The sequence below is a fragment of the Anas acuta genome, chromosome Z (assembly GCF_963932015.1).
Source record: "Anas acuta chromosome Z, bAnaAcu1.1, whole genome shotgun sequence".
In the NCBI taxonomy this organism is placed as follows: Eukaryota; Metazoa; Chordata; class Aves; order Anseriformes; family Anatidae; genus Anas; species Anas acuta.
The window spans coordinates 42,011,876-42,039,676 of NC_089017.1; the positions used below are offsets into that span (position 1 = coordinate 42,011,876).

At 37.7% G+C, this 27,801-nt stretch overlaps 1 protein-coding gene across 4 annotated transcripts in view; it reads left to right on the top strand.

Annotated features, from left to right (window-relative positions):
- SPIN1 (spindlin 1) overlaps positions 1-26,279 on the top strand; it is a 57,919-nt gene extending 31,640 nt beyond the window's left edge. For all 4 annotated transcript variants that reach the window (XM_068667958.1, XM_068667956.1, XM_068667957.1 and 1 more), the window contains exons 2-6: positions 1,027-1,248; positions 13,400-13,448; positions 18,485-18,738; positions 19,702-19,935; positions 22,444-26,279. In XM_068667958.1, coding sequence (XP_068524059.1) covers positions 1,197-1,248; positions 13,400-13,448; positions 18,485-18,738; positions 19,702-19,935; positions 22,444-22,643 — 789 coding nt within the window. In that variant the 5' untranslated portion in view covers positions 1,027-1,196 and the 3' untranslated portion in view covers positions 22,644-26,279. The remainder of the gene's footprint in view (positions 1-1,026; positions 1,249-13,399; positions 13,449-18,484; positions 18,739-19,701; positions 19,936-22,443) is intronic.
- Positions 26,280-27,801: the final 1,522 nt, after the last annotated feature.

Here is a 27,801-nt window from a genome sequence, read left to right on the forward strand (position 1 = left end):
AATAGAGCCCTCGGGGACGCTGCTAGTGACTGGCCACCAGCAGGATGTAGTCCCATTCACTTAAAAGCCTTTGAGATCTGCTGTCTAGCCAGTTCCACACCAAGCATGGTGTGTGCCTGTCCCGTTTCAGTTGGACAGTTTGTCCCTCATGGAATTTGTCTGGACAGTATCAAATGCCTTTGTAAAATCCAGGAAAAACTACATCTACCATCTTCGCTTCATCCACTAAACAGATGATCTTATACGTTATCAAATTAGTGAGAAAAGCCTTTCCTTTTATGAATCCGTGTTGTCTATACCTGATGATTGTGTTATCACTTGGCACTTTAAGTGACTTGAGTTTACTAGTTGTTGTAACTTAAATCCTCAGTAGGACTGGAAAAAGTTGTCCTCAATTATCTCCTTCATCTAGAGGAATGTAATGACTGAATGTTCTAGGACTCGGGTGACTTTAGAAGTAGAGAATCACCAAGAACTTCTGTAGGTCCTCTATGAACCGATGACTTGTTCAGCTAGTTGATCTTGGGTAGTTGTAGTAATGGAGTCCGGTTTTGATACCTCAAAACTCAAGAGTTTTTTTCTGTAGACTTTTTTTAAACCTTATGTGGAAAGGTTACTTTGCTATGTGGGTGTGAAGTGTTTTATTTATAATAAATGGAAATAGCAAGAGCTGAAGCACAACCCTACTGAAGGTAGAAACCTTGAAACAAAGAAGTTGCACTAAGTTAGTAGACATTCTTCCCTGTGCTAAGCTAAGTGGTTTTAAAGAAGCTTTCGTATGTTGTGTGTACTTGATGTTGATTTGATATGGAACTTGACTGAGTATGATGGAAAAGCAGCATCCTTATTGTTTGTTTTGCTGTCTACTGGCCTACATGTCCCCTGTTTGCTCAGTGTGTTCAGAATAACAGAATATGAATGAAATTCCAATTGAGCATGAAATCAAAAAATACTGTTTTATTTTAATGCTTACTTTAACGAAGCTTCAAATCAAACTACTTATACTTCACCTATTTTGTTTTTCAGAGCGATATAACTGAAAGTGCATCTTCTACATTTGAAGAACAATTTTTTCATTGAATAGTGGATTAATAAGTAGCTGTTTTATTTCATAAGAAGAAGATACCCTGGGATCTGGGAAGAACTGGATTTTCACCCTAGTCCAGCAGCTTTGCTGCTCACTTAAACACAGATGAATGAAGACCCCATTTGGAAAATCACCAGGTCAGCGGTCCAGAGCTGATGCAGGTAAGCCTGTTTTTTGGTTTGCCTTTTTGGTTTGTTTGCTTTCAGGAGGTAAAATTATTCTTACTTTGTAGATTATTTTTTTTAAAATGTATTATTGCCTTTTATAAAGGTGTTGTTATTTCCATCTTAAAAGAGCTCATGTTACAGAAGCCGATAAATTTAATTATGTCTTTTTAATTTAAGTGTTACAGACCAGTATATAAAAAGTATTTAGTAGTCTATAATATCAAAGTCTTTGTAGAACTGTATGTTAAATAAAAGTCTGAAGTGGAATAAAATGAGCTTTTTATAGGATTACATTGACATTTTAAGGGGCAAATTCCTCTCTTGCTTATCTCAAAGATTACAGACTATTGCTAGGATGTGTGTTATCTAAATTGAAGATTAGTCAGAAGTATTTAAAAGCAATTCAGAGAAACGCGAAACACAAGTTAGCATTCAGACTCATATGACCAGTTGGGCTTATTTAAAGTTTTGCAGCTTGGCAAATCTCAGTCAGTCTTGGGTTCTCTACAGGATCATCAGGATTACCAGTGATGGTAAGTAAGGATTATCAGCAATGATGCAACAAAAGCATCAAGTGAGTAAACAAGAATTGTTCAATATTTTGCTGCTTGGTCCTGCAGAAGCTAAGCTAGGCTCTTACCTACTTCAGCAGTGCATTCTGTCTGGACTAGTGTGCAGGACAGGGCCTAGGAGTTACCATTTGCAAGTTAAGAATTCTATAAACCAGTGTTTGAGGATGAAAATGTTATAGGTGAATGTTCATTCTTCTGTTCGATTATCTGCTTTTTAGTAGTACTTATTTAAGTAACGTAAATTGTTTTGTATGTTTAGTCAGTTTTCTGCTATGAAGTGCCTTAATAGTTTTTATCTTATGCTGTAAAGTATCTTCCTATTTAATACCGAAATGAAACTCACTAATGACCTGCATAGGAAAAAACTGTAGATGCATGGTGCAGCATATTGTCTAACACTAACCATTGTGAAGCGGTGCTTTTCTAAAAATCTCAGTAAACCAAATGAATATCACCTCAAACTGGAAAAGGTCAGTTAGCTTTTTAAAATACACAAGAAGTAGCCCAAACTGATGATGGACGATTTCTCTGAAATGTGTTGGTAACTTTCTGTTTTTACATGTGATTAGCTTCCATTAATGTTTTAAATATGACTTCTGCAAATATTTTTTAATAAGTAGTTTCAAAGGAGTGATCCATTGCAGAGTCATAGTCACTTGTTTCAGTGAGTTTTCATCCAGACAGCTGGTAAATCATCCTTCTTCTTGACACTAGCAGAATACCAGTGGGAAGAGAATTGTATTTGTGGGAGGAAAAAAAACGGAAAACCTCTGTACTGAAGGTTGACTTCAGTACTGATGACTTTTTAAGTATTAGTGAATCACTGCATCCAAGTTCAAAAAATTCAGACACAAAGGTTTTTTTTTTAAGGGAAATGTTAGAATTTTTATCTATAAATCAATTGTGATATACAATTATCAATTAAAACTACAGTACATATTTGAAATGTCATAAAATTAAACATATTTAGAGCATGATTGCATGGCTAGATTGTATCTATTTAAAAAAAAGAAATTTTATTTAAATTTATTGTTGAAAATACTGCTTCCTACTTATCCTTTCAACTGTTTATATATATATTTTATTTTTCAACTTTTTTTGAAAGGTTACACTTTCCATTATTATTTCATTGTGGTTTACCCTATGCAAAATCATCAGTAAATTTACGCTTGTTTCTTTAGATGCTCCTTTTGCTTTATAATATTCCCATACAACATTTACTATTTAAATCTTTTTCATTATCAAATTTTCTAATCTTAACTGAGAAGTCCTTAAATTTATAGTAACTTGATGAACTCTCATTTAAATATAACCCTTAAGTCATATGCATTTGGTCAGCCTCAACTCTTAGCATAGTTGCTGTGTAGGCTTGTGTATTGCCTCTGGCTTTTGTTTTCTTGAGGCAGACAGCTGCTGACCTTTTTCCTGTTGTTGCTTTTGGTTTTTACCATATTTGATGGACTGTGCTTCTTTTGGAGAAGCAAATGTGGGGATGCAATTATTTGTTATTTATTACTTGATTATGGATGATAGGTAGGACAGCAGGCAGCTGTCATTAGAGGGACTGCATAGGCCACTCTGTAACAATGATCAGGCATGAAATTTTATTTTAAAGGCAGATACTTTATTTTAAAGTCAGGAAAGAGAACACTGGCTTATTACAGGAGAAATTTTACTGAGACTGATCACATTTTCCTCTGCGAAGAAAAATAACAATAATTGAGTTTGTCAGAATTTATAAAATGATTCTGAAGGCAGGAAGTGATATAAATTAAAATTGTAGTAGGATAGTTGTTTTTATTTTTTTGTATATATTTTTTGTTTCTTTTTTTAAGTGTCTGGGGCAAAGGAAGCTGTCAAGCACAAGTCAAGTGACAGTGGCTAAATGATGACTGCCTCTTCTTCATAAGGAGAAGATTTTAGGCTGCAAATACTAAGGGATGTTCATCCTTAATTGTATGTTAGTAAGCTTTATTTGCCAGGGAAGAATGACTTAGCCCTGTAGTTGTCACAAAATCACACCTGTTCTATATGTTAGGATTAGCTAAAGTGATCCTTATGATACACTTTTAAAGTGGTCATGTATTTTTTTTTCTCATTTGGAAGTGTTAAAGATTTATCCTATTAGTGACAGTAGTGACCCTGCTAATCCTACTAGGATTTATTTTATTAGAGCTTTTCAGAAGAAAGAAAATGCTTAGTTGATTACTAGACTCAACAATTATTTTGTTTAAAGTACAGGGAAATGACATGAAAGATGTGGGGGGAAATGTGATACTTGCTACATATTTAATATTGTTAGGACAACCGTGAAAGGGAATCTTATACATTAACAAGTAACTTTTAAACAGCACTTGCTGTGTTTTTACAGTATTTGTGGGAGTATCTTTGCTATTTTGATGTTCATTGTCTTCCTTTTTTAAAGACAGTTGCTGCTTCCAAGAAACATGAACAAATCACAGAATTGAAGGGGTCGGAAGTGACCTCGAAAGATCATCGAGTCCAACCCCCCTGCCAAAGCAGGTTCCTTAGAGCAGGCTGCCCAGGTAGGCATCCATGTCCAGACGGGCCTTAAATATCTCCAGAGGAGACTCCACAACCTCCCTGGGCAGCCTGTTCCAGTGCTCCATCACCCTCACTGTGAAGTTCTTTCACATGTTAGTGCAGAACTTCCTGTGCTCCATCTTGTGGCCATTACCCCTTGTCCTGTCCCCACAAACCACTGAAAAGAGGTTAGCCAAATCCCTCTGTCTCCCACACCTCAGGTATTTATACACAGTGAGGAGATCCCCTCTTAGTCTTCTTTTCTCCAGGCTGAACAGACCCAGGCCTCTCAGCCTTTCCTCATAGGGAAGATGCTCCAGGCCCCGTATCATCTTTGTGGCCCTCCGCTGGACTCTTTCCAGGAGATCCCTGTCTTTTTTGTACCGGGGAGCCCAAAACTGGACACAGTACTCCAGGTGAGGCCTGACCAGGGCAGAGTAGAGGGGGAGGATCACCTCCCTTGACCTGCTGGCCACGCTCCTTTTAATGCACGCCAGGATCCCATTAGCCCTTTTGGCCACGAGGGCACAGTGCTGGTGCACAGTCAACCTGTCATCCACCAGGACCCCCAGGTCCTTCTCCTCAGAGCTCCTCTCCAGCAGGTCGTCCCCCAGTCTGTACTGATACATGCGGTTGCATGGTATTAACTTAATGAAGCACATGCTAAACATATATGACTACAGTACTCAAATCTCCACCTAAATTCAGGGGCAACCTTATCGCTGTCTACGGGTACCTTAATGGAGGCTGTAGCAAGGTGGGGGTTGGTCTATTCTCCCATGTGCCTCGTGACAGAACGAGGGGGAATGGGCTAAAGTTGCACCAGGGGAGGTTTAGGTTGGATATTAGGAAGAACTTCCTACTGAAAGGGTTGTTAGGCACTGGAACAGGCTGCCCAGGGAAGTGTTTGAGTCACCATCCCTCGAAGTCTTTAATGATCCCTTTAAGTCTTAGATGTTTAGGTGTAGAGCTGAGTGATACGGTTTAGTGGAGGACTGGTTAGTGTTAAGTCAGAAGTTGGACTCGGTGATCTTGGAGGTCTCTTCCAACCTAGATGATTCTGTGATTCTGTAAATTACACCAAACATCACTCCAGCAGGGAGGAACAGATAAGGTTAGGATATAAACTCAAAAAAGAAAGTGTGGAAAAAGTGTTAGCATTGGGAAGAAGAGTTTAGTGCTAGCATTTGTTAGATAAAGTGAGAAGAAAGCTGGAGAAGCAGGAGATAAGAGACTTAGAGGCAGTCAATGATCTGTGCTCCTTCTCTTCCAACAGTGCAGGGATGCTTGCTTGGTAAGCTTTGTGTCTTCACTTCTGTGGGAAATAGCTGGGATAGCGTTTTGCTAGTGCTATCATTGTATGTTAGTGCTAGTGCAGTAAATGTATTTATGAACAGCAATTCCTAACCTGTTTTATGTATCAGCTTATTCAATGCTTTAAACTTTGCAAAACTTTCTCAGTGCTAAGTCCTTGGCAGGGCTTTGATACAAATCTTTGATCAAAGTACTCCTTAATGCAACACCATGTGACAATTAAATGCTTAATTCTGTTGCTCTTGACTAGGAGTTAAGTTTGTGTTCACTTTCTTTTAGGAAAAATACATATTACTAAGCATGTAAGAGCTTGAGCCATAAATATTTTCCCCTTTCTCAGATCCACCAAAGTTTGAGTCTTTGCTGCTTGTTACAAAGAACTTTGAAACAAATCCATTTACTTCTAATTTTTGTTCAGTGTTAACTTGTTCTGAACATAAAAATAAAAGAATAATTTAGTTGTACAGAGCATTTTCAATGTTACCTAAAATATAGCATATCATGGAGTATTCTAGGTAGAACTTGTCCTTCCATAATACAGAGGAGATAAAGAAAGTTTAAACCCATTCAGTCAATGGCATTTGTGGTATACATGTATAGGATGTCCTCTAGTTAGCATGTTAATTAATATTCTCTAGTTATAGTTAACTTTTCTCTTTGGTCACAAGCAGTAATGTGACTTCACTGCTTGACCCTAAAATGCTTGGTACACAGATTTTTTTTTTCTCTGGAAAGATTTCTGTGAAGATACTGCCCTTTAAATAGGGATTTAAAAAAATCTTCCTGCTGCAAATCGGGCACTTGACAGAGAACATGATAGAAGCATAATTAGATTAATCAAGTGGCTGTGATAATACCACATATCTGGGGAGAATTTATGTAGGTTGGGTTATTGCTTTATGTTCCACAATCATTAGCTGAAGGAGAAAATCAGCAGTATATACATATGTTAAATGATAATATTTTTTTAAATTTGCTTTCAAATGTTTTATATCAAAGACATATCATAGGTGTAATTCGTTAAAATGACATGTATTTACAAGTGAATAGCTCTGTAGAGAGATCTACAAGCTCTTGGTAATTCTAAATAGGGAAAGAAGAATCCTTTGCCTCGTTTGTCACAGGAAAATAAGTTTCTTGTGCATCTTTTATGGTGAAAATTTATTTCTCCTTTTAATCTTCAGTGAAAAAAAATAAATACATAGTACTTAATTCTTTTCATGTTTTAGGATATCTTACTACTTTTTTAAAGTAGTAAATTTTTTTTAATTTTTTAACTCCCGTAAGTAAAAGAAAAATGGAACAACATCTCTAAATATTTCTTCTGGGAATGTGTCCTGATGGATTTTGCCACTTAAAAGAAATGTTTTTGCATCTATTTGAAGGCCATTCAAAGGCTGTTTTGTTTCAGCTGCTTAAAACTTGTGTGTGTGTATACACATGCACATTTAATCCTGACATGGGTCAGGTAGTATTCATTTTGGAACAGATGGACAATATAGGTGCTTTATGGTGCAGTTAAATTGAGTTTTTGTTCTGTTACATGAACTGTGCACGTTTTTCCCCTATTTTCTTTCAGAATCCTCACTAAAATTACATGGATTATTGATGTACTTGTTAGCAGTAACCTGGATTCTGTCCAGAGTGATAAATAATAAAGTGGCACTATTTACATCTTGAGCACTTACTTTCCATTCACATTGAAGTCTAGCTACAATTCCAGAGTGTCTCTGGATGCTGTTGAACTTTGTTGAACAAAATGAAAAAACTTTGCTTGTTGAACTTTTCATTGAACACAATGAAAAAAATAACACAACTATTGCTGAACTATTTGCTCGAACAAAGAAAGACTTAGGCAGAATGATTTCTCAGATAATTCTGCCTTTGGCTAGAATATATTACATGTAAGGATTTTGTGGTGTTCAATCCTCCTGTCTAGAGGTCCTGTAGGTGAGATAAATGTTCACAATTCAGTGAACTCTTGCTACAATTTGAGATTCACCTGAGTGAAGTGCTACACAGTTCACTAGTTTAATTTGAGAGGTCTTTAAAATAAACATGTCTTTTTGAGACATCAGTTCAGCCAACATAAAATCTAAAGGTGGTTTATTGCCAACAGGCTTGTAATCAATACCAAAATGGGTTTGTTCTAGGATTTTCACATACATGTCATCTTACTTTCTTCTAAGTTTGTTATATATAAATGTAACTTGTCTATTTATCTTAAGAGGGCTATCCCAAAGTACCAGTGTGAGGACCTGAGCAATGGTCAGTCAGTTAGCTTTGGTTTAGAGCTTTAACTGCATGAACAAACAAGTTTCTTCAGCACCTGTCAAGTTTTTGTCTTCACCTGACAGCAAAAACAGTAGAAGTCACCTCTCAAACCTTAGCAGACTTTTATTGTAAATACTTCTTGGTTTGATACTTTTCACTTATGTGGAGATTGTGTATGCATAGTCAAAAAAAATTTTGACCTAAGTGAAATCAAGAGAGAAGAAATCTGTCTGTAGAGCATGGGTCATATCAAAAATAAGTTCACAATGTAAGTTACTGAGCATGGCAAAGGCCTGGTCCCAGTGGTCTGCATACCTTCTCCCTTGAGGTTCTTACTTTTGTATACCTCTAAATTTCTTTTTCTTCACTTTGGGAAGTGTTTTGGGCCTCCCTTCTTAGGCACAGGTTCACAAGCATCCTTGAGCTGAGGACAGAAAGCAAGTTTTCTGCAGAGTCACTCTGCAGAATAACTAATGAAAAGATAATGAACCCGGGGAATGCTCCTCTAAACCATGATGCTCCATACTTGCAGGTAATGGGGTCAAACAGTGCACTTACTAGAGCAGTGAGGAATGACACTCAATCCCACCACAGGATAACTCAGTGTCCTTCTGGACAAAATGTTCGGTGTACAGCTAGACAAATATAAAATACAGTGCGTGAACAGGTGACTGATGGGTTGGACTTAAAGGGGTTAATGAGGTTAAATCACACTGGTGGGATTCCCAAGAGCTCAATTATAGGGACAGTCCCCTTTACTGTTTTTTAATGAATTAGGAGGAGCTGTTGACACCCTTGAGGGTGGAGATGCCTTGCAGAGAGATCTTGACAAATTAGTGTGCTGGACAATCACCAACTTTACGAAGCTCAGCTGGAGCAAGTGCCAGATTATGCACTTGGAACAGGGCAACCTTGGCTATCTGTACAGGTTGAGAGATGAGAGTCTGCAGAAAGGGATCTGGTGCAGTTCTAGTTAACAGCAAGTTGGTTGTGGGTTGACAGGGTGCCCTGGCAGCTAAAAGGGCCAACCATATGATGGGGTTCATCAAGCATGGTATTGCTAGCTTCTCAAGGGAATGGATTGTCCCACTCTGCTCTGTGCTGGTGTGGCCTCACCTCAAATGCTCTGGGCAGTTTGGGGTGTCACAGTATAAGAAGGGCATAAAACTATTAGAGAGCCTCTAAAGGAGGTGTGCAAAGATAGCGAAGGGTCTAGAGGGCAAGACATCTGAGGAGCAGCTGAGGTCCCTTGGTTTGTCCAGCCCAGAGCAGGGCAGGCTGAGGGGAGGCCTCATGGCGGCCTGCAGCTCCCTCATGAGGGGAGCAGAGGGGCAGGCGCTGAGCTCTGCTCTCTGGGGACAGCGACAGGACCCGAGGGAACGGCATGGAGCTGGGACAGGGGAGGGTCAGGCTGGGGGTTAGGGAAAGGTTCTGCACCCAGAGAGGGGTTGGGCACTGGGACAGGCTGCCCAGGGCAGAGGTCACAGCTCCAAGCCTGCTGGAGTTCGGGAAGTGATTGGACAATGCTTCCAGACATATGGTTTGGTTTTTGATGGTCCTGTGTGGATCCAGGAGTTGATGATCGTTGTGGGTCCCTTCCAACTTGGGATATTTTTTTATGATTCTGCGAAATGCATGCAACATAAGTAACAAACATGAGGAGGAGGTTGGTAGCTGCTGTCCAGCTGGAAAATTGATTTGATTGCTTTCAGGGAAACCTGATGGGATGAATCACACAACTGGTATGCTGCAGTCAATGGCTACAAACTGTTCAGAGGGGACAGACAAGGAAGGGAAAACTGGGGAGTTGCCATCCATGGAAAAATAAATGGATTGATTGATCAGGGAGAGAACTGTCATTGAAGAACATGTATGCACAGGTCAAGAGCTTACGGGTGAAAATCAGAACAAGTCAACAACAGAAACTTTGTGCTTAGTGTCTGCTACAGGACACCGATCAAGGGCAGGATGTTGATGTTGAGTTTTTTTCAACTACAGGAAGCAATGCATTCTCAGGCCCTGATCCTGTAAAGTAACTTCAACCACCCTTACATACCACCCTTACATCTGCTGTGTGTGTAAAGAAATTTAAAAAAAAAAAAAAAAGACATTTTTTGGAGGGCACAAGAGCTCTCAGTTCTAAAAACAGGAGGTTGGGCAGGAAAGGCAGGAGACCAGCTTGCCTAAGTCAAGACATCTTAGCCAAACTGAAACACAAAAGGGAAATGCATTGGCAATGGAGGCAGAGATATCCTGGGAATATTATAGGGATAATATCTTTTGAAGATTATAGGCATATATATGGCTTAGGAGTGTAGGGAGCCAAGGCATAGCTGGCATTGAACTTGGCTAGACAAGTAAAAAAATAACAAGAGTTTCTTCAAGAACATAGGATAACAAAGGAAGATAAAAGAAACTACCCCCACTGAAAAACAAAACAAGAGACCTGGCTACAATTGATATGGAGAAGGTTGAAGTACTCAACTTTTTTTGCTTCAGTCTTCACAGGCAAGTGCTCTTACCACACCTCCCTGATCCCAGAATCTATAAGCAGGGACTGGGAGAACAAAGTCCCACCCACTGTAGAAGATGAGGTTTGAGACCATCTAAAGAACGTGAATGTGTACAAGTCCATTGGACCTGATACCAATGAGATGCATCTGAGGGGCCCGAGGGAAGTGATGGATGAAATTGCTAAGTCACTGTCCATCATATTTGAGAAGTTGTGGAAGTCCAGAGAAGTTCCCACTGGCTGGAAAAGTGGAAATGTAAACCATTAAAAAGGGAAAAGAAGACCTGGGGAGCTACAGGCCAGCCAGTCTCACCTCCTGTGACCCACAGGATCATGAAGCATAGCCTTCTAAAAGCAATGCTAATGCGCGTGGAGAACAGCGGTGACTGGTGACAGCCAGCATGACTTCACTAAGGGGACAAATCATGCCTGACAAATTTGGTGGCCTTCCACAATGTAGTTATGACATTGGATAAGAGAGGGGCTACTGATGTTGTCCACCTGACTTGTGCAAAGCATTTCATATTGTCCCATACAGTATCCTTTTTTCTGAAATGGTAAAGAAACATGAATTTGATGGTTGGACCACTCTGGATAAGAAATTGTCTGGGTTGCTGCACCCAGAAAGTTGTAGTCAATAGCTCGGTATCCAGGTGGAGACCAGTGATTTGAGTGGTGTGCCTTGAGGGTCTGCATCAGGAATGGTTTTATGTCACATGTAGCATCTTTGTCAGTAACTTGGACAGTGGGATTGAGTGTACCCTCAGCAAGTTTGCAGGCAACACCATGCTGAGTGGTGCAGCCAACACATTGGGAGGGGATGCTATCCAGAGGGACCTGGACAGGATCAAGAAATTGGAACATGCAAACCTCTTAAAGTTCAAGAACGCCAAGTGCAAGGTCCTGCATCTGGGCCAGGGCAATCCCAAGTGCAAACACAGGCTGGGTGGAGAATGAATTAGGAGCAGCCCTGAGGGTCTCGGGGTGCTGGTTGATGAAAAGCTCAACATGAGCTAGCAATGTGCGCTTACAGCCCAGAAAGCCACCTGTATCCTGGGCTGCATCAAAAGCTGCATGGCTAGCAGAGTGAGAGAGATGATTCTCCCCCTGTGCACTGCTCTTGTGAGACCCCACCTGGAGTACTGCGAAGTAGTGGATGCCCCATCCCTGGAAGTGTCCCAGGCCAGGTTGGATAGGGCTTTGAGCAACAACATGATCTAGTGGTAGGTAGGTGTTATTGCCCATGTCAGGTGGGGTGGAACTGGACGGTCTTTAAGCTCCCTTTCAACCCAAACCATTGCATGAGTCTATGATAATGTACTACATGAATGTGTATTCGTGTTCTGATGGTGAAGTTCCATGGTGAGAACAGGTTTATTTTTTAATAATTGTTTTTAATAAAACACTCCCTTATTTTTAATAAACAATCTTGTTACATTAAGTATAAATCATTCATGTCCATCTCATACACAGAAGAGGTAGCTAATGATATGGTCAAAAAGTTTGTTTAGTTGTAGTCAAGTCTCAATTACTCTTGAGTTTCTAATCACAATTTTGTTACTGGTTCTGAATTCCTGTTAATAGTTCTTATAAAGATGCTTATACAAGCAAGTGTAGAGTCCTGCACATGGGAAGGAACAACCACACATATCAGTACAGACTGGGGGACGACCTGCTGGAGAGGAGCTCTGAGGAGAAGGACCTGGGGGTCCTGGTGGATGACAGGTTGACTGTGCACCAGCACTGTGCCCTGATGGCCAAGAGGGCCAATGGGATCCTGGCGTGCATTAAAAAGGAGCATGGCCAGCAGGTCAAGGGAGGTGATCCTCCCCCTCTATTCTGCCCTGGTCAGGCCTAGCCTGGAGTACTGTGTCCAGTTTTGGGCTCCCCAGTACAAAAAAGACAGGGATCTCCTGGAAAGAGTCCAGCGGAGGGCCACAAAGATGATACGGGGCCTGGAGCATCTTCCCTATGAGGAAAGGCTGAGAGGCCTGGGTCTGTTCAGCCTGGAGAAAAGAAGACTAAGAGGGGATCTCCTCACTGTGTATAAATACCTGAGGTGTGGGAGACAGAGGGATTTGGCTAACCTCTTTTCAGTGGTTTGTGGGGACAGGACAAGGGGTAATGGCCACAAGATGGAGCACAGGAAGTTCTGCACTAACATGTGAAAGAACTTCACAGTGAGGGTGATGGAGCACTGGAACAGGCTGCCCAGGGAGGTTGTGGAGTCTCCTCTGGAGATATTTAAGGCCCGTCTGGACATGGATGCCTACCTGGGCAGCCTGCTCTAAGGAACCTGCTTTGGCAGGGGGGTTGGATTCGATGGATGATCTTTCAAGGTCCCTTCTGACCCCTTCAATTCTGTGATTCTGTGATTTAAATGCTGTTCTAGTTACTCCGTCTCATAACAGCATAAAATTGCAAAGAGAATCTTTGCTGTATTAGTTATTATGAAAGGCGTGTTAATCTGCTTTTCTTTCATTGCTGTTTTATATGTTCTGTAGGCTGAACCACACGGATACTTCCCTTGTGCTGGTCTGGCTAACTCAGAAAGGCATTCATTTGCATTAACACAAAGACATAGTTACACAGTCAATTGATTCTCTTAAGTGTTGTAGGGAGTTGATCTTCTCAACTGTTGTGGCCTTTCTTCTAGAACAAACACAATTCAGGTCCCTGTTGTGTTAAATTCAGCTTTCTTTGTAGCTATTGTGGTCAGCTCATTCCCCAAACTTAATGAGCTTGTAGTCCTTGTCTGTTTCTGCAGAGCTTTCTCCCATTGTGGGAGTTGATTGATCGATCACAACGTGAAGTGTTTGGATAGTTTACATTCTGGCACTTAAAAGGAAAATTCTTACATAAGCTCACTTTCTTTGACACTGTATACACGCTTTATTTTTCAATAATTTCGTCATCATTTATATTGTAGGTCATGCAGGAGTCTCTGCCAGCATGATGAAGAAAAGAACTTCCCACAAGTAAGTTGTCATTATTTTTACAAAAGCGTAGCTGTCAGTAACTTGAAGGTCTGTTCTAGAAATATATCTGTATTGTTCCAGCCACTTTTTTTTCCTGAAAATCTTATGGAATAGTATTCAGTCTGTATGCGTGTTTGGGGTCATAGGAAAGACTAATCCACTAATGGAGCTTTAAACAGCATTTTCAATGTTACTTTGAAATTGTCTTGTGAAAAGAATTTTATAATTACTTTGGAAATCTGAAGCAGTTGTAAGCCAGAAACTGGGCATTTTTCATTTTTATAAAGTAAAGAACATACTGAAGTACTTCTGTGAGAAGGCTGCTATTTGTGTGTGAAGGATACCTGCTTATACTATACATTCACAGCATGCATTATTTCCCGTTCAACATATTTAAATAGCAGCAGCAGCTGAATGTTGGTGTGTAGCTGTGAGAAAACAGAGGTAGTACTCCAGACATGACTGACCTTAGTGTTGAACAGTGAGGTGTATATGGCTGCATCTCTGGTGGGAGAAATCTGGGCTGGTTAAGCGTGAAACTTTTTAAAAACTTTATTAAAATGTTATTAGTTGCATTTGAAGTGTAAAGTACTATAATGATGGTATAGAACATGCATCAATCCAAATCAATTTGTCTGGCAGGTGCATTTTCTATGATTAACTTATTTGATAATTGTTTCCCAGAGACAACACCTGATGTAAAACTACTCTAATCCCTTCCACCAACTCATCATTATCCATTCTTGTCTATCTTCATAGAAGGCAAACAGAAACATTTATTTGTCTAGAGGCAGGTAGAGTTGGTTAAAACTTAATTTTTCTTGTTCTTTTTCAACCGCTCAGAGAAAGGAGTATATGATGGGAAGACTATCAGAGGTGGGTTGCCTTTTGTACTTGAGGGTGGCTAGATTTGTCTTTACTGTTGTGTTGATATACACTTATTTAAATACCTAAATAGGCTATATATATCTTAGCATAAAGGCTATATGACATGATCATGAGCATTTAAATTAACCATCCAGTTTAGCTTTACGTTAATTTAGCCTAGTTCTATTGTTTGTGAATCATTTAGTAAAGGTGTTGTGTAACAAACCAAGATGCGTGCTGCTCATTGATACCTCAGAGAATGAGAGACGAGTAGAGAATTGTTTATATGTGTAGTTTACAGTAAGCTAGTGGATACTAAAGTCTAAAACTGTATGCTGATACTACTCTGAGCTGCTAGAGTAGACTATGAGTTAGTAATGCATGTTTTGTTGTTGATATAGTTAAGGTGACTTTAACATTCCTCATTTAAAGAATAAGGAACAAGCCTACTGGCACTTGAATACCTGGGGGGGTGGGGGTGGGGGGCGGGGCAGATTTTAACAGGCTTCTGAAGATTTGTGGCAGAAGGAGGAGCCAAGAGCATGGAAGAGGGCGTGACTCTGTAATCAAGGAAGTGATAAAATGAGCAGCACGGGATAGGTTTTTGAACTCCTATATGGTAGTTAATTGCTGAGCCATCTGGGAAGGGTTCCCATGGCTATAGGTCAGTTACAAAAGGACAGTTCTTCCAAATGCTCTGTTAGTGGGTAGTGATGATCTCTGAATGTGAAACTGACGTCATTGGTGTCAGATCAGTAAGTAGTGTCTCAGATCTTACTCTCTTTCCACCTTCCTTGCGTAAGGAAAGAGTACTAGAGTACATATAAAAACAGTCCTTTTCCTTTATTCGTATGCTGCCCAGACGTCTTGTAGTTGACAATTCAAGGACCTCAATGCACAGGTTGTACCTACTGTTTAATTAGCAATGAGCCTAGCCTTTTGAATTTTTGAGCCCACTTTAACTTGCATTCATGGCTCCTGCAACATCATAAGATGAATTTTGCAACCGAATTACGGCTTTTGAAAGAGAATGGAAAATACCTTAAGGTTTCTGCCTCGATTGATGTGCCTCATAGTCTTAATATTGTGAAAAGTAAATAATAACAATTCTTGCCATTCTGCTTTTGGTGGTAGTCTGTAGTAAGGTCACAATTGTAGTAAGTCTGTGTCCTATTTTTAATAACTTTTCTACTTTACACCATGAAAGACTGAAATTTTACTGTTTTTACTGTGCTGCTCCAACACGTATTTTAGCATTTTCTTCCCAGATGTTTTTTTCAGTTGTGCCTTTTTTGCAAACTCTGACTTATGGCTTTCTTTCATCCTTTGCTGTTTTTCTTCCTTAGTTCTACGCTGTGGTGTTTCTCTGAGATGAACATCAACAAAAAAATAATTAATCTAAAGTTGTCCATTTAGGTATTTTACTTCAGTGGGAATCGCCACGCTCCTTTTATAAATGCCCATTTATCTTCTAAGTACAACCATAGGGCAATGATTTTCTGCTACCAGTCCTAAGTAATTCTGCACTACATTGGTTTCTTGGTGGCAGCTGCCAAATAAGTTTGTATAAGGACCATCTAAACACAGCTTCAAAAGCTATGAAGTTTTCTTTCTACCTGTGTAGTCTCTAGCAAGTTTATAAACTATCTGGTTTTGATAACGAAACCTTTTCACATAACTAGGTTTTGTTTACCAGCATAATGCCTTCAAGATAAGGAAGAGGATCTGAAACCCTTGGGGACTGAAGGGCCATTTACGATGAGGACATATCTGATGTATCAAGAGCTGTTTCCAGGACTTGCTGTTTTCTGGTTTCACATATCTAGGAAAACTTACATCAAACTTTGAGGAAATCTTTGTGGTATTTTTAAGGATAATTCTAATAAAATTGAAGTAAAACATTTTGGGTCTTACAGGTATATCATCTCAGAAGGTTATGTATTACTTGGTGTATCAACAAGACAGTGTATGCTTGAGGAGATTTGGGTTGACTACTGTTGTCTTGTATGAAAATACATTGGTAGCTTTTACCTATTGTCTTTTAGGAAGCTATACTCTTTCTTACCACATATTCAGATGCAAGAAAAAGTAGATTTTCCTTGTCAATTTACTTGTTTAAAGATCTCATTTTTTTAGAGTAAAAACCACTGCAAATGAAAAAGAATGGCTGTTCAGTAAGTAGGACAGCCCTCAAATCCAGGTGTACCTGGATTGCTTGACTAGCAATCATGCACCTCATGCTTTTTGCTCTGTGAGGCATTTTAAAAGGTAGTTACCAGTCTGAACTCAATTCTGTAGTGTTTTTCCATCATATTCTTTAAAATGTCTGTGAAGCTTCTCATTTAGTTGTTACAGTTTAAACGTTAAAGTGGGTTACGCTTTACAGTCAGAAAGTAAAATCAACTGTGAGGTCAAAAATAAACAGTGTATTTACCCTTTTTAATGATCAGGTAATTGGCAACATAGACAAACTGTCAAAAACTGTGACATTATTATGTCAGTTTTCAATGAGCTGTTTTACCTTTAGTTTGCTTTATTCTGTCTCAAAATAGAAGGCTGATTCATTAGAACTAAGGAAATTAGTTGCATGTAAAACAAACTCATTTCAATGACAAGAACTAGTTCTTTCATTTGGTCATTCATAGTAAAGCATGACGGACACTAAAAAAAAAGTGAGAACAAGAATTTGAAAATGTGTTCTATTTTCTGCATAAAAATTATAACCAGCTTCATGGGAAGGTATCAGTTAACAGGCAGAGTTTATAATTTGCGCTCTCAAAGTTAGGAGTACAAACACAACATGGTTATCCTAAAAAGTCAAATTGTCACAATGGGGCATTTTGACAATTACTATGGAACTTACTGCTAAGAACTTCATCTGGAGGTGGGACAGGCTGATGAAAAAATGATACATCTTATTTTTGATAAAGTTTGATTTCTATGTATTTCTATGTATTTGATGTATGATTTCTATATGTTCGTATGCATAGAAATATTTATATCATATAGTTATATATCATTACTCTGTAAGAGTGAGATTTCACTGTTATGACTGTTTCTGGTCTTTTTTGGATTTATATCATACATGTGAGGTTTCGTCATTTCCAGAGATTTATCTATGGTTAGTGTCTCTAATCTAGGGAACAATACTTTTTTATTTTCGCAATTGGTATTCATTCTTTCCATGTTGCTTTTAAGAATGCTGTTGGTGTGCATATTTGACTGTCATTTAAATGAAGTGTTGTACTAGTAGTAACTAATCCAAAAACTTGTTTTAGAACTAGTTGACATGCACAATAATTTTGATCAGGCAACCCTCTAAGTAATCATTTTAGGAATCAATGTCCGTATTGTAACATGCTAAAATAGAAATGTTATATTTTTTTATCACCTGTATTCTGTTACATTGTTCAGATGCTTCTTTATTTGTTTTTAAAACTGTCAATAATGTTTTTAATAACTGCATAATAAAGCTTTGTATAAAGCTTTCTGTGGTTTGAAATTTCAAGCCAGCTTACATGCCCACTGATTAGAACAAGTGATACTCAACAGAAGAAATTGCCATGCAAATTCCATGAAAATACAAAGGAAAAACAGAAAAATACATTGAATCATTCTACTATGTTAAAGAGTATCGCATCTATTGCTATTACTGTTGCACATAATTTTTCTTGTGTTGCAATAAAAAGGAATGCTAGAGGAATGTTGTTTCTGACATGTCTTGGAGTTAAAAATATACCTAAGTGCAAAAGGAACCTAAATTGAAACCACAAGTAATAGGAGGGAAAAAAAAAAGGCCATGGAAGAATTTTAGTCAACCACCAGTTATATCCACCAATTTCTTCCCCCAGGATAAGGGAATACTATTGCACAGAGAAAGCAACAAGGTAGTAAAGTTGTAATACTGTCAGGTAACTTTGTGCTTTGAGACCTGTTCAGGTGAGTTTCACATTCAGTGTTGCAACTTAGTTCTTAAGCAAACTAGTTTTAGAAAGGACACTTACGAAACTGACCTTCTGAAGCATGTCAAAAGTGTTCCACTACTTCTCTTTTTTTTTTCCAATAGTATGATATGCTTTATATCACCTTAAAACAAAGTATACACTTGTTGTCTGGAATAGAATTTTGGATATGTACTTGTTTAATATTATGTTTGTATCTGTGTACAGAAAACATAGAAACAATGTGGGACCAAGCAAACCTATTTCTCAGCCACGAAGAAACATTGTAGGCTGCAGAATACAGCATGGATGGAAAGAAGGGAGTGGACCTGTAACACAATGGAAGGGCACAGTTCTCGATCAAGTTCCTGTAAATCCCTCTCTTTATCTTATAAAGTATGATGGATTTGATTGTGTGTATGGACTAGAACTGCACAAGGATGAAAGAGTTTCAGCACTTGAAGTCCTTCCAGACAGAGTTGGTAAGTGTTGTTTTTGTTCCTAGATACATAGAAACGGGCATTTACTATTAAATGTTCTCTACTAATCTTTCATGACATCTCCAAGATAACATCTGACTATTTAAATTACATTAGTCAAATGCATTTTTGTCACATGAGAGGTAATCTAAATGTTCTATTTAAATTTTCTTGATTTCACAAAGATTTGATGATACCAGTGAGTACAGTGGTATCTCTTGTCTTTAAATAGTGTGCAGTATATTCTGTAGTTTTTGTTTAGGGTTTTACACTTCGAGTTTATGAGAAGTTAACTTCTGTTAAAATTTGAAATGTAAGACATTTTGGTTATATTGTCTGCTCTGTGTGTGATATTTTTTCTCATGTACTTCTTCCCCTAAGTATTTCTAATAAGAGGAGGAAATGTTTTCAGAGTAAAGTAACTTGATTAATAACATTACTTAATAAATGTCACAGTTAGTACTGGATTATTAAACTGCAAGTTTTTTCAAACAAAAACAAAAGAGAGTTCAGTATTTAACCTAGTTAATTCCTAACCCACGAAAGGACTAAGCTGATGTTTCTTAGGACTGCAGACCAATCAGAAGTTGTCTTTAGAGTGGTGTTAGAGGAGAACCAGTCCCAAAACTTCCATTAAAACTTCATAGAACCGTTCTGTTTGGTCTTCTGTACTCTTCTTGGCTGGCTGCCCTTCTCCCTGTCGAGTACCTTGTTAAAATGCAAAGAGTCTTCATTGCTGTATCCTCAGTTGTTCTTCCTTTACCTTTTATTGTAATTGCTTCTTCTTGGGCAATACAATGTGTTTATTATTTTAACAACTCTTCATTTTTCTGTTTTTCTTCAATAGTAAACTCTCTGGAATGGACAGTATTTTTTATATATGAATTAAATAACTCCCAATCAAACTTGTTCATGAATCGTGAAAAATTGTTTTTTGAATGTACTTATGAAATGCTGTCATTTCAGCTTCATCTCGGATTAGTGATGCCCACCTGGCAGACACAATGATTGGCAAAGCTGTCGAACATATGTTTGAGACAGAGGATGGCTCAAAAGATGAATGGAGGGGGATGGTTTTGGCTCGAGCTCCTATTATGAACACGTGGTTTTATATTACCTATGAGAAAGATCCTGTCTTGTACATGTACCAACTTTTAGATGATTATAAAGAAGGTGACCTTCGCATTATGCCCGATTCCAGTAAGTAGGCCAGTTACACCTTTTCTATTAGACAGTGACACCTTTTTATATTACTGTTTGGCTTTGATTTATTTACGGACATGACAGTTTGTTTTTGGACACGATCTTGTTTGTTCATCCCTTTTTTTAAATGAAGTATAATATGAGAGCTAACCAAGATAACAGTGTAACCAAGATCACCTGTGTTAGCTGTTGACATATTTTACTTTAATCAGCAGAAGTAGTAGCAAAAAAAAAAAAAGCCATTTTCCATATTTATTCCTAATTCTGCTGAAAATATGTACTCTGGATTTTTTAATAGAAACTGGCAAGCGAGAAGTTTTTCACTGTTGTGTATAGTAAGAAGTATCACAGATCATAGAAGTGGCTCTTGATTTGCATTTCTGAACTACTTCTTATAGGAATAATATTTTGGGGCCTATTTGTATAATCAGATTACTTTAGTTGTGATAGGTGTCTTCAGTGAGGGAAAACTTTCAGTAAAGAAAGAAGCACTAATCTTTTGAAAACTTATTTTGTCTAACACATTGCAATATATGAGCAAGAAAAATAGTTCAGTAGATGAGAGGGATATTTTTTCCTTGTATTTTGAAGTGAAAAGTTTTATTTTGTTCTTCCTAGTTATATAGAAGAATTTTCACAGAATGAATATTGTTCAAAACATTTGGTTAGCCAAGTATAAAAAAGAGAAGAGTTTTATTTCTCCCATGTACCTAAACCACTTCTCTGACAAATGACTTGGGTTTCAAAGAAAATTAATAATTGGGTAACTAGTGAAAGGCTAGATAGTGTTCTATGGAAGTATTAGTAAAAACTGATTTGGTGAATCCTTCAGATGTACATACTACTGATAACATGCAGTCTGCTGACTAAAGAGACAAGTGCAATTTATTTGTTTCTTGTCTATAGTAATCGTTTATTTAGATGTTGTTCCCCAACCCTAACAAAAGCAATATATCTGCCACTTGTAAAGCGTAAGCCACATACATTAATGAAAAAAGTGACCTTCCTGTTCCTAAATAAATAAGGCAAGCACCTGTCTACTGCTTGACTCTCTTTCCAAAACCCTTCAAATATATGCTACCTTCTGTGAATCTGAATGTTTTCCAGATAGATTGATTTGTGTCCTTAAATCAATGATTGGATATTATAGGTAGTATTTTTCAAATCAGATTTTAATCTACCTGGAAGTACTTATGTTAGTTTGGTAGAACTTTACATAGTAAACTAAACTGTAACTAAAACTTCCAGGGCATTTTTTTCCCCTTCAGCAAAACTCATTTTTGGCGCTTTTTTTTTTTTTGCTTTTTTTGCTTTTATTTTTTCTTTTTAAGGGAAAAATGCATTTCTGGATCTTACACTAAAACTTGATCAACATTGCATAATTCCTTCTAAATTAAAATGTGTTAAGCTTGAACTTAGGCTAACAAAGACTCTTTACATAAAGCCGATATTAAGAGAATGATGACTATGTATGATGATGCATTTATAGAGAATCTGAAATAAAGATTTGCAGAGAAACTTCATAAGTTTGGGGAAGAATCTAAGTGTAACTACATCAAGCCAATCCATTCATTCATTTGGGAGTTCTTTCACAACTCACAAAATTGAAAAGAGAACGGATAAAATCTGTAAGGGGTTCTCAACACAAGCACAAACAAAGTATTTTAGAGGCTTAGGATTTCCAGAATAAAAGCCACAGCAGGTTGGACCATTACTAAGAAAATTCCTCACTGGAATACAAAACACAATTTGAGCTAAGTGTATTCTAAGTGTATTCAAAAAAAGAGAGACACACTGAGAAATAAATGTATGTTTTGATGTGGTTAGCTTCCGATTCTCAAGTATGGTGCTTTTACTGCTTATCACATTTGTTCTGTAATTGCCTTGTAACCAACCCCCATTGGCATATTATAACTCATGCCTTTTTGCATCCACATTTGGCATAGGCATTGCTGAAAATACAAGGATATTTCTGGGAAGGTTTTGCTAGACAAGCAAATAATATGGTTACGCTTTACTAGTGACATCTATTCCAACATGGGATCAAAAGCCCTTTTTAATAAGGTTACATTTACTAGACATCTTAGAGGTGTTTTTGTTGGAAGGGCATGCATACATTCAAATTTTGAATAACGTGTATAGGGAGAGGGGAGGTTTAGTGTGGCAGCTAATGAGGTAGATACAGTGTCACCTTCTGCAGGTGGCTTAAGTTCAGTTATCCACAGAAATTTTCTATAACTTCTGTGTAAATCTTCATGTTGATAGATTTACCCCTTTAACGAAAGTGCTGCTTTCATAAAATTGAAAGGGGCGTTGGGGTGACCACTATGGTTTCCAGAACTGTAACAGTTATTAAGTGCTTGTCTGAACAAAGCTTAATTTCAGCATACTCTGTATTTAAGCCTTCTGATTTTTTTCTTACCCATTTTGTAGAAGATTCTGCAACTGTTTTGTGTGCTGAAATACCATCAATCCCTGCCAATTTACACTATTTTTGTGTTACAGATGATTCACCTCCTGCAGAACGGGAACCAGGTGAAGTTGTGGACAGCCTGGTAGGCAAACAAGTGGAATATGCCAAAGAAGATGGCTCAAAAAGGACTGGCATGGTCATTCATCAAGTTGAAGCCAAACCATCAGTCTATTTCATCAAGTTTGATGATGATTTCCATATTTATGTCTACGATTTGGTGAAGACATCCTAGACATCATTGTGAACTTTTGCCAAATTTGTGGAACTATTAAATGTAAAATTTGTAGACACAAAGACTTGACTGCTTTCCAGTTTAATGAAAGCTTAAATGTCCCTGCGAACCCACAATCTCTGCCAGCAAAACTGTTTTGTTCTGAGTAATACAAAAAAAAAATGTATGTGAACGTGACACATTTTGTGTAAGAGAACTCCTTTTCTTGAAGGAAGTCAATATATCTGGGCAGGAGGGAGTTAAAAGCAAAGAACAGCTGCAAATTCAAGCTGTGTAAAGTTGATCTAGTGTTGTAATCATTAATCTAAATTTTTTTCATAGATTTTAACTTTCTTCAACCTTGCACTCACCTGTTCAACTGCCACATGCAAGTGTAGTTTGATATTTTGATATGCCTTCTTTTGTAACATTAAATTTAATTTCTTGGCTTCTGGCAGTCCTTGTTTTCAGGGTTGGGACAGAGTTGACTTTTCAGAAAGGTTTTAACAGTTTGTGCAGCATTAAGGAGTGCCTAACCCAAGTGACACCGATCTGCTGTGTTTCTACACTTTATTTCAAATTCAGCTTTATAAGAATTGCAGTACGTGGAAATACTTGTGCATTTTCAGTAGTCACAGGGCAGTAGGATATCAAGTGTTTGACTTATGCACCTTTCAGTGAAAAGGCTTTAAACTATAAAAGTATATTTAATCTGTATAACCAGTTAATTAGAAAATGCAGGTTAATGGCCCATATTTACAAGTTGTAGGAACCAGTAAATACGTGCAACAAGGCTGCCTTCAATCCTAAATGTTGTATTTCTGTATTTGTTTGTTATATACACTTCTTAGCAAAACCCAAGTGCTTGGTGCCACAAGTTTAGCAGTATATATGCTACTTCAGAAGACTTTAGACTACGCATTGGCAATCAGTAGTCTCTCATTTAATATCAAAACCTAGCAACCTGAATGTTTGTGTGTGGACTTAGATGCCTAACAGTAGCTAATATTTTACACGGTAAATACAATCTCAAAGGGGGGAGGCGGGAGTAATTTTTTTTTTTTTATTGAAGACAACTTTAGAGAAGGAGAGGCATTTGTTGCCTTCTGCTCAGTCTGTTGCATTCCTTTTTTGGTTGTTGTTTGATTGATTTCTTTTTGTTTGTTTGTGTATAACCATTTTGTTTTAAGAAGGCATCTTCCCAACTTACTCTTTTTCTGGCTTTCCCACATAAGGAGTGTCCGGACAAATCTACAGCTTAAACCTGTTGCCTTTTGTGGTGTACATTGTACTTGCTTTGAGGTATGCTGTTAACGTGAATTTCATTCTATGAACACTAGAGTTCTGCATGCCAGTGATGTACTATCTAATGGAAGCTATAGGCAGTCTCAGTGGTTCAGTCATCTGCATTAGATTGTGGATGTAAATAGCAGCCCACAACAGCAAAATCCTTTCACGGTTTTAATCTTGCAAGATAGTTGTAAATGAAGATTAAGGTTTTTTTTGTGTGTGTGTGCTTTTTTTTGTTTGTTTGTTTTTTGTTTTTGTTTCTTTTGTTTAAGTGTGGCAGCTTTTGAAAGTATCAGAATGGTAACAACGATCAGCACAGCAACAAAATTGTCATGTTACATTAAGGCAGAGCTCTGCAAGTTTCAAAGAACTGCTTCACAGAAACGCAGTTTGTGAAGACAGTCAGCACTGCTGATGGAAGGAACAAATACACTGATATCCACCCTTATGCCATTAGTGGAAGGATGCAGGAGAGGTGCTGTTAATCAGAGAACAGAGGTCTGTATGACCTCAACTGTGGGTATTCTTGATACCGAAGACTCAGTGGTTTAAGCCCCTTTCTGTCCATTTTTTTGCCTATTTCATATTTTAGCCTTAAGGCTTGTGCCTCATTATGCTGTTGAATGGTAATTAATACTCACCATATAAATATGATACCTTAATTCTTTGTCCATTGCTACTATATTGCATTATGTCCAGTATTTCATCATGGGCAACCAAAGGCAGGCTATTGTATTTCAGTGAATAGCTTCTCAATGCAGTCCTTAATTCTAAGTACCCAAGTCGTAAATGTTCCTTGTGTTTTGAACAAAGTGAGCAGATTTGCAACACAGTGTTTTCATCCTGCAGATCTGTTATGTGTTTTCTATTGACTCTTAAGAGTCCTGCATGTAAATCTCAAAGCTGAGCCTGGCTCCATGAGCCCAAGTTGATATTTGTGGCACAAGAATGAGTGAGTGTATTGATTATACACAAGACACACAAATAACCTAGTACACTGAATTTGGGGCTATACATCTGAGGAATATGAGGTTTGGTTTGAAATGTCTGAGGTTTAGGTCTACTGGAACATTTTTAGCATTAGGCTTGCATTTGTGGGTTTTCTGCAAGCCACTTTAATACACCACATATTATGCCAATTAGAGTATAATCTATAAACTGTAAATTTTATGGTTGTTTTTAGATGTCCCCACTGTCTGTTGTGTAGGTATTTCTTTTAATCTTTTTTTCCTCTTTCCTTTTTTTTTGGTTTTGTTTTTGTTAGCTTAAACCACCTTTTTGAGGCTTGAGACTAATTCCACTCCCTGCCCATCTGCTTTGGGCTTTGTTTTAGGCTCATGTTTCAGATCTGCATGCAGTGCTTGCGTTACCCTGGTAACTAAATGTTGGTTCCTTGTTCTAGGGGTTCAACATTACTTTCCAAAATTACATAGGGCTTGTGATGGCACAGGCCATGGATCTTTGTATAAAAGTTATTGGCCTTTCACATTTACCTGCTGTAGTATTGTTGTATATTGTGTGTGTGCGTGTGCGTGATGTCAGGCTGCCATGTAAAACTTTTTAAAAGAAAAAAAAAAGTTAAATGCAGACCATCCTTTTTTGCATGCTTAGAGGGTTAGAACGTTCAATGTAACAAACTAAAGTTGCATGTTAAAAATGTTTAGGTTTTGGTTTTGTTCTGTTTTTATTTTGTGTTCAGTTTTTTGTGAATTTGCTTATTGTGCTGTTTTAATGGTTGTTAGTAGGATTAAATGCACCGGTGAGACGAGCATAGTGCCAACGGAAGGTAATTTTCCAGTTGTATGTGTCATACAGCATTTGAAGGGACCACATAATCTGTTAAAGAATAAATAAGACCACAACTGATCAGTAAAACACTACATTTTTTTATTTTTCTTTTGAGTGCCAAACCCTAAACTAGGTAGGAATAGACTCTGGGGAAACCCTTTTTTATTGCAACAGGTAGATGCCTTCATTAAATAAATCATTTAAAAATGGAGGCTTTATCTTCAGATAGAATTGATAAATTGCTTCTGGGGGATATAATTACATTAAAAACAGTTTCTGGTTCCTTGAAAATGCTGTGCTTTTTGTATTTTACATCATTAGTGCAATTTGGATGGTTCTTGGTATGTGTATAGTTCAAAGGTCTTCGTGTTCACATTTTAAAATTAGGTAATGACTTCATCTTTAGAGCTTGGTTTCATTATTTTTATTTTATTTTGAACAATGTAGACAGTTCCCTGTTCTCTGCATTTAGAAGTATAAACACTTTAAATCTGTTACTTAATTCTGTAAGTAATTTTTATAATTATGATGTAACTCTATCCTTAAAACATTTAAAATAAACCCTTTATGTGCAACTTATGACTGTAAACTTTGTTCTCATGAGCAAAACGTAGTGATGTGATTTCAGATTGTGAAGAAGCAGTTTCTTCAGTTTTCTAATTAAAAAAGATTTATTATTTTAATGCTGAGCCATGTATGCTGGTATAATACCCTATGAAATAAGGTTGGTTGTAAAGCTAAATCTTTACTCTTTTTTTCCAAGTGAGTATAAATGCTGGTAAGATGGAATTTGACTATGGTGTAAAGCATACTGCTTAAATTGTATTTTACCAAACAGAAAAATTTTTGTTTGAGGGATTACACTATTCTGTGAGGGAGCATCTATTTCCAGAGCACACAAAAAGTATTTCAGTGGTGGTGAACAATAGAAGCATTTGGCAATGTTTAAGTGATACATTGGTTTGCTTCAAATTAATGTGCTTAATTCTTTTTCCATTAAAAAGTAGATCCAAATTAGAGGTGATGAGTCATAAATAGAAATAACATCACCATGCTGCAAGTTTTCTTAAGCCATGGAGGTTTTTCAGACTATCATGAAGATTTATTTCTTTTATGTTGGTAAATTACCAATGCAGGCTTTCAATATTGAAGAGATTTTCTTTATTCTGCCCTCTTCCTTCATAGCACGATGGAAAGTATTGTATAGATACCTTGAAATACATATTTTGGCACCAAGTTCATTAGATGTATGCTGGAGATTATGCAACATACCAGTATGCAGTTGGGATGAATACCCAAGCTTCCTCAGTTCTCTTAGTTCAGTGTCCTGTTTATTGTATCGTGTTGCCTGAGAGACTGGTCCCTGTGCATATTGTGTATATCTGCCAATTAGGGAGAATCTAAGACTTGTGCTGAGCAAAAGCATCATCAAAAAGCGGATGTTAATCTGTGTGAGCTGCCTACATTAAATTAAGGTTAAAAATAGATACACAAGCATTTTAACTAATGCCCAAACCTAGTCTGTATTACAGCTGTTGAATCAACATCAGTTTTGTAGTAATTTTTATCTTTTCATAAAGAAGTAATCATGAAAACAAAGACATTTTAGTTCTCTGTTACTGTAGTAATATAAAAGTGCCCCTGAAAGCTGGTTGCTTAGGAGGCCATTTGCAAGCAGTTTAGGTGTCTGTTTTGAAGACAGTAATGCCAGCAGACTTGAGCTGGGGGTGGGAATCCTAGCTGGAGCTACATTCTGCATTCTGCTGTACTCCACTTCCGCATCTGCCAGGTTCCTCTTTGAATAGGCTATTTTCAGAAAGAAATATTATTTTCATCTTTGCTCAGTGAGATATTTACTTTGAAAACTAAAATATTTTTTTCAGTATTCATGCTGTATGCAGTTGATCCACTGATGACTTCAGCAGATTCCACTGCTTATAGGAAAGGATAAGCTTTAGTAAGGGTATTTTGGAGGAGCTTGGGCTGATGGAATTTATGATAGTGGAGGTCTCAAAGGAGAAGTAAGAACAGGGTTGAGAAAATGGTAGGTATGTTATTTCGTCCTTAAGCACTGGATAATAAAGATTTTAACTTCTTGTAT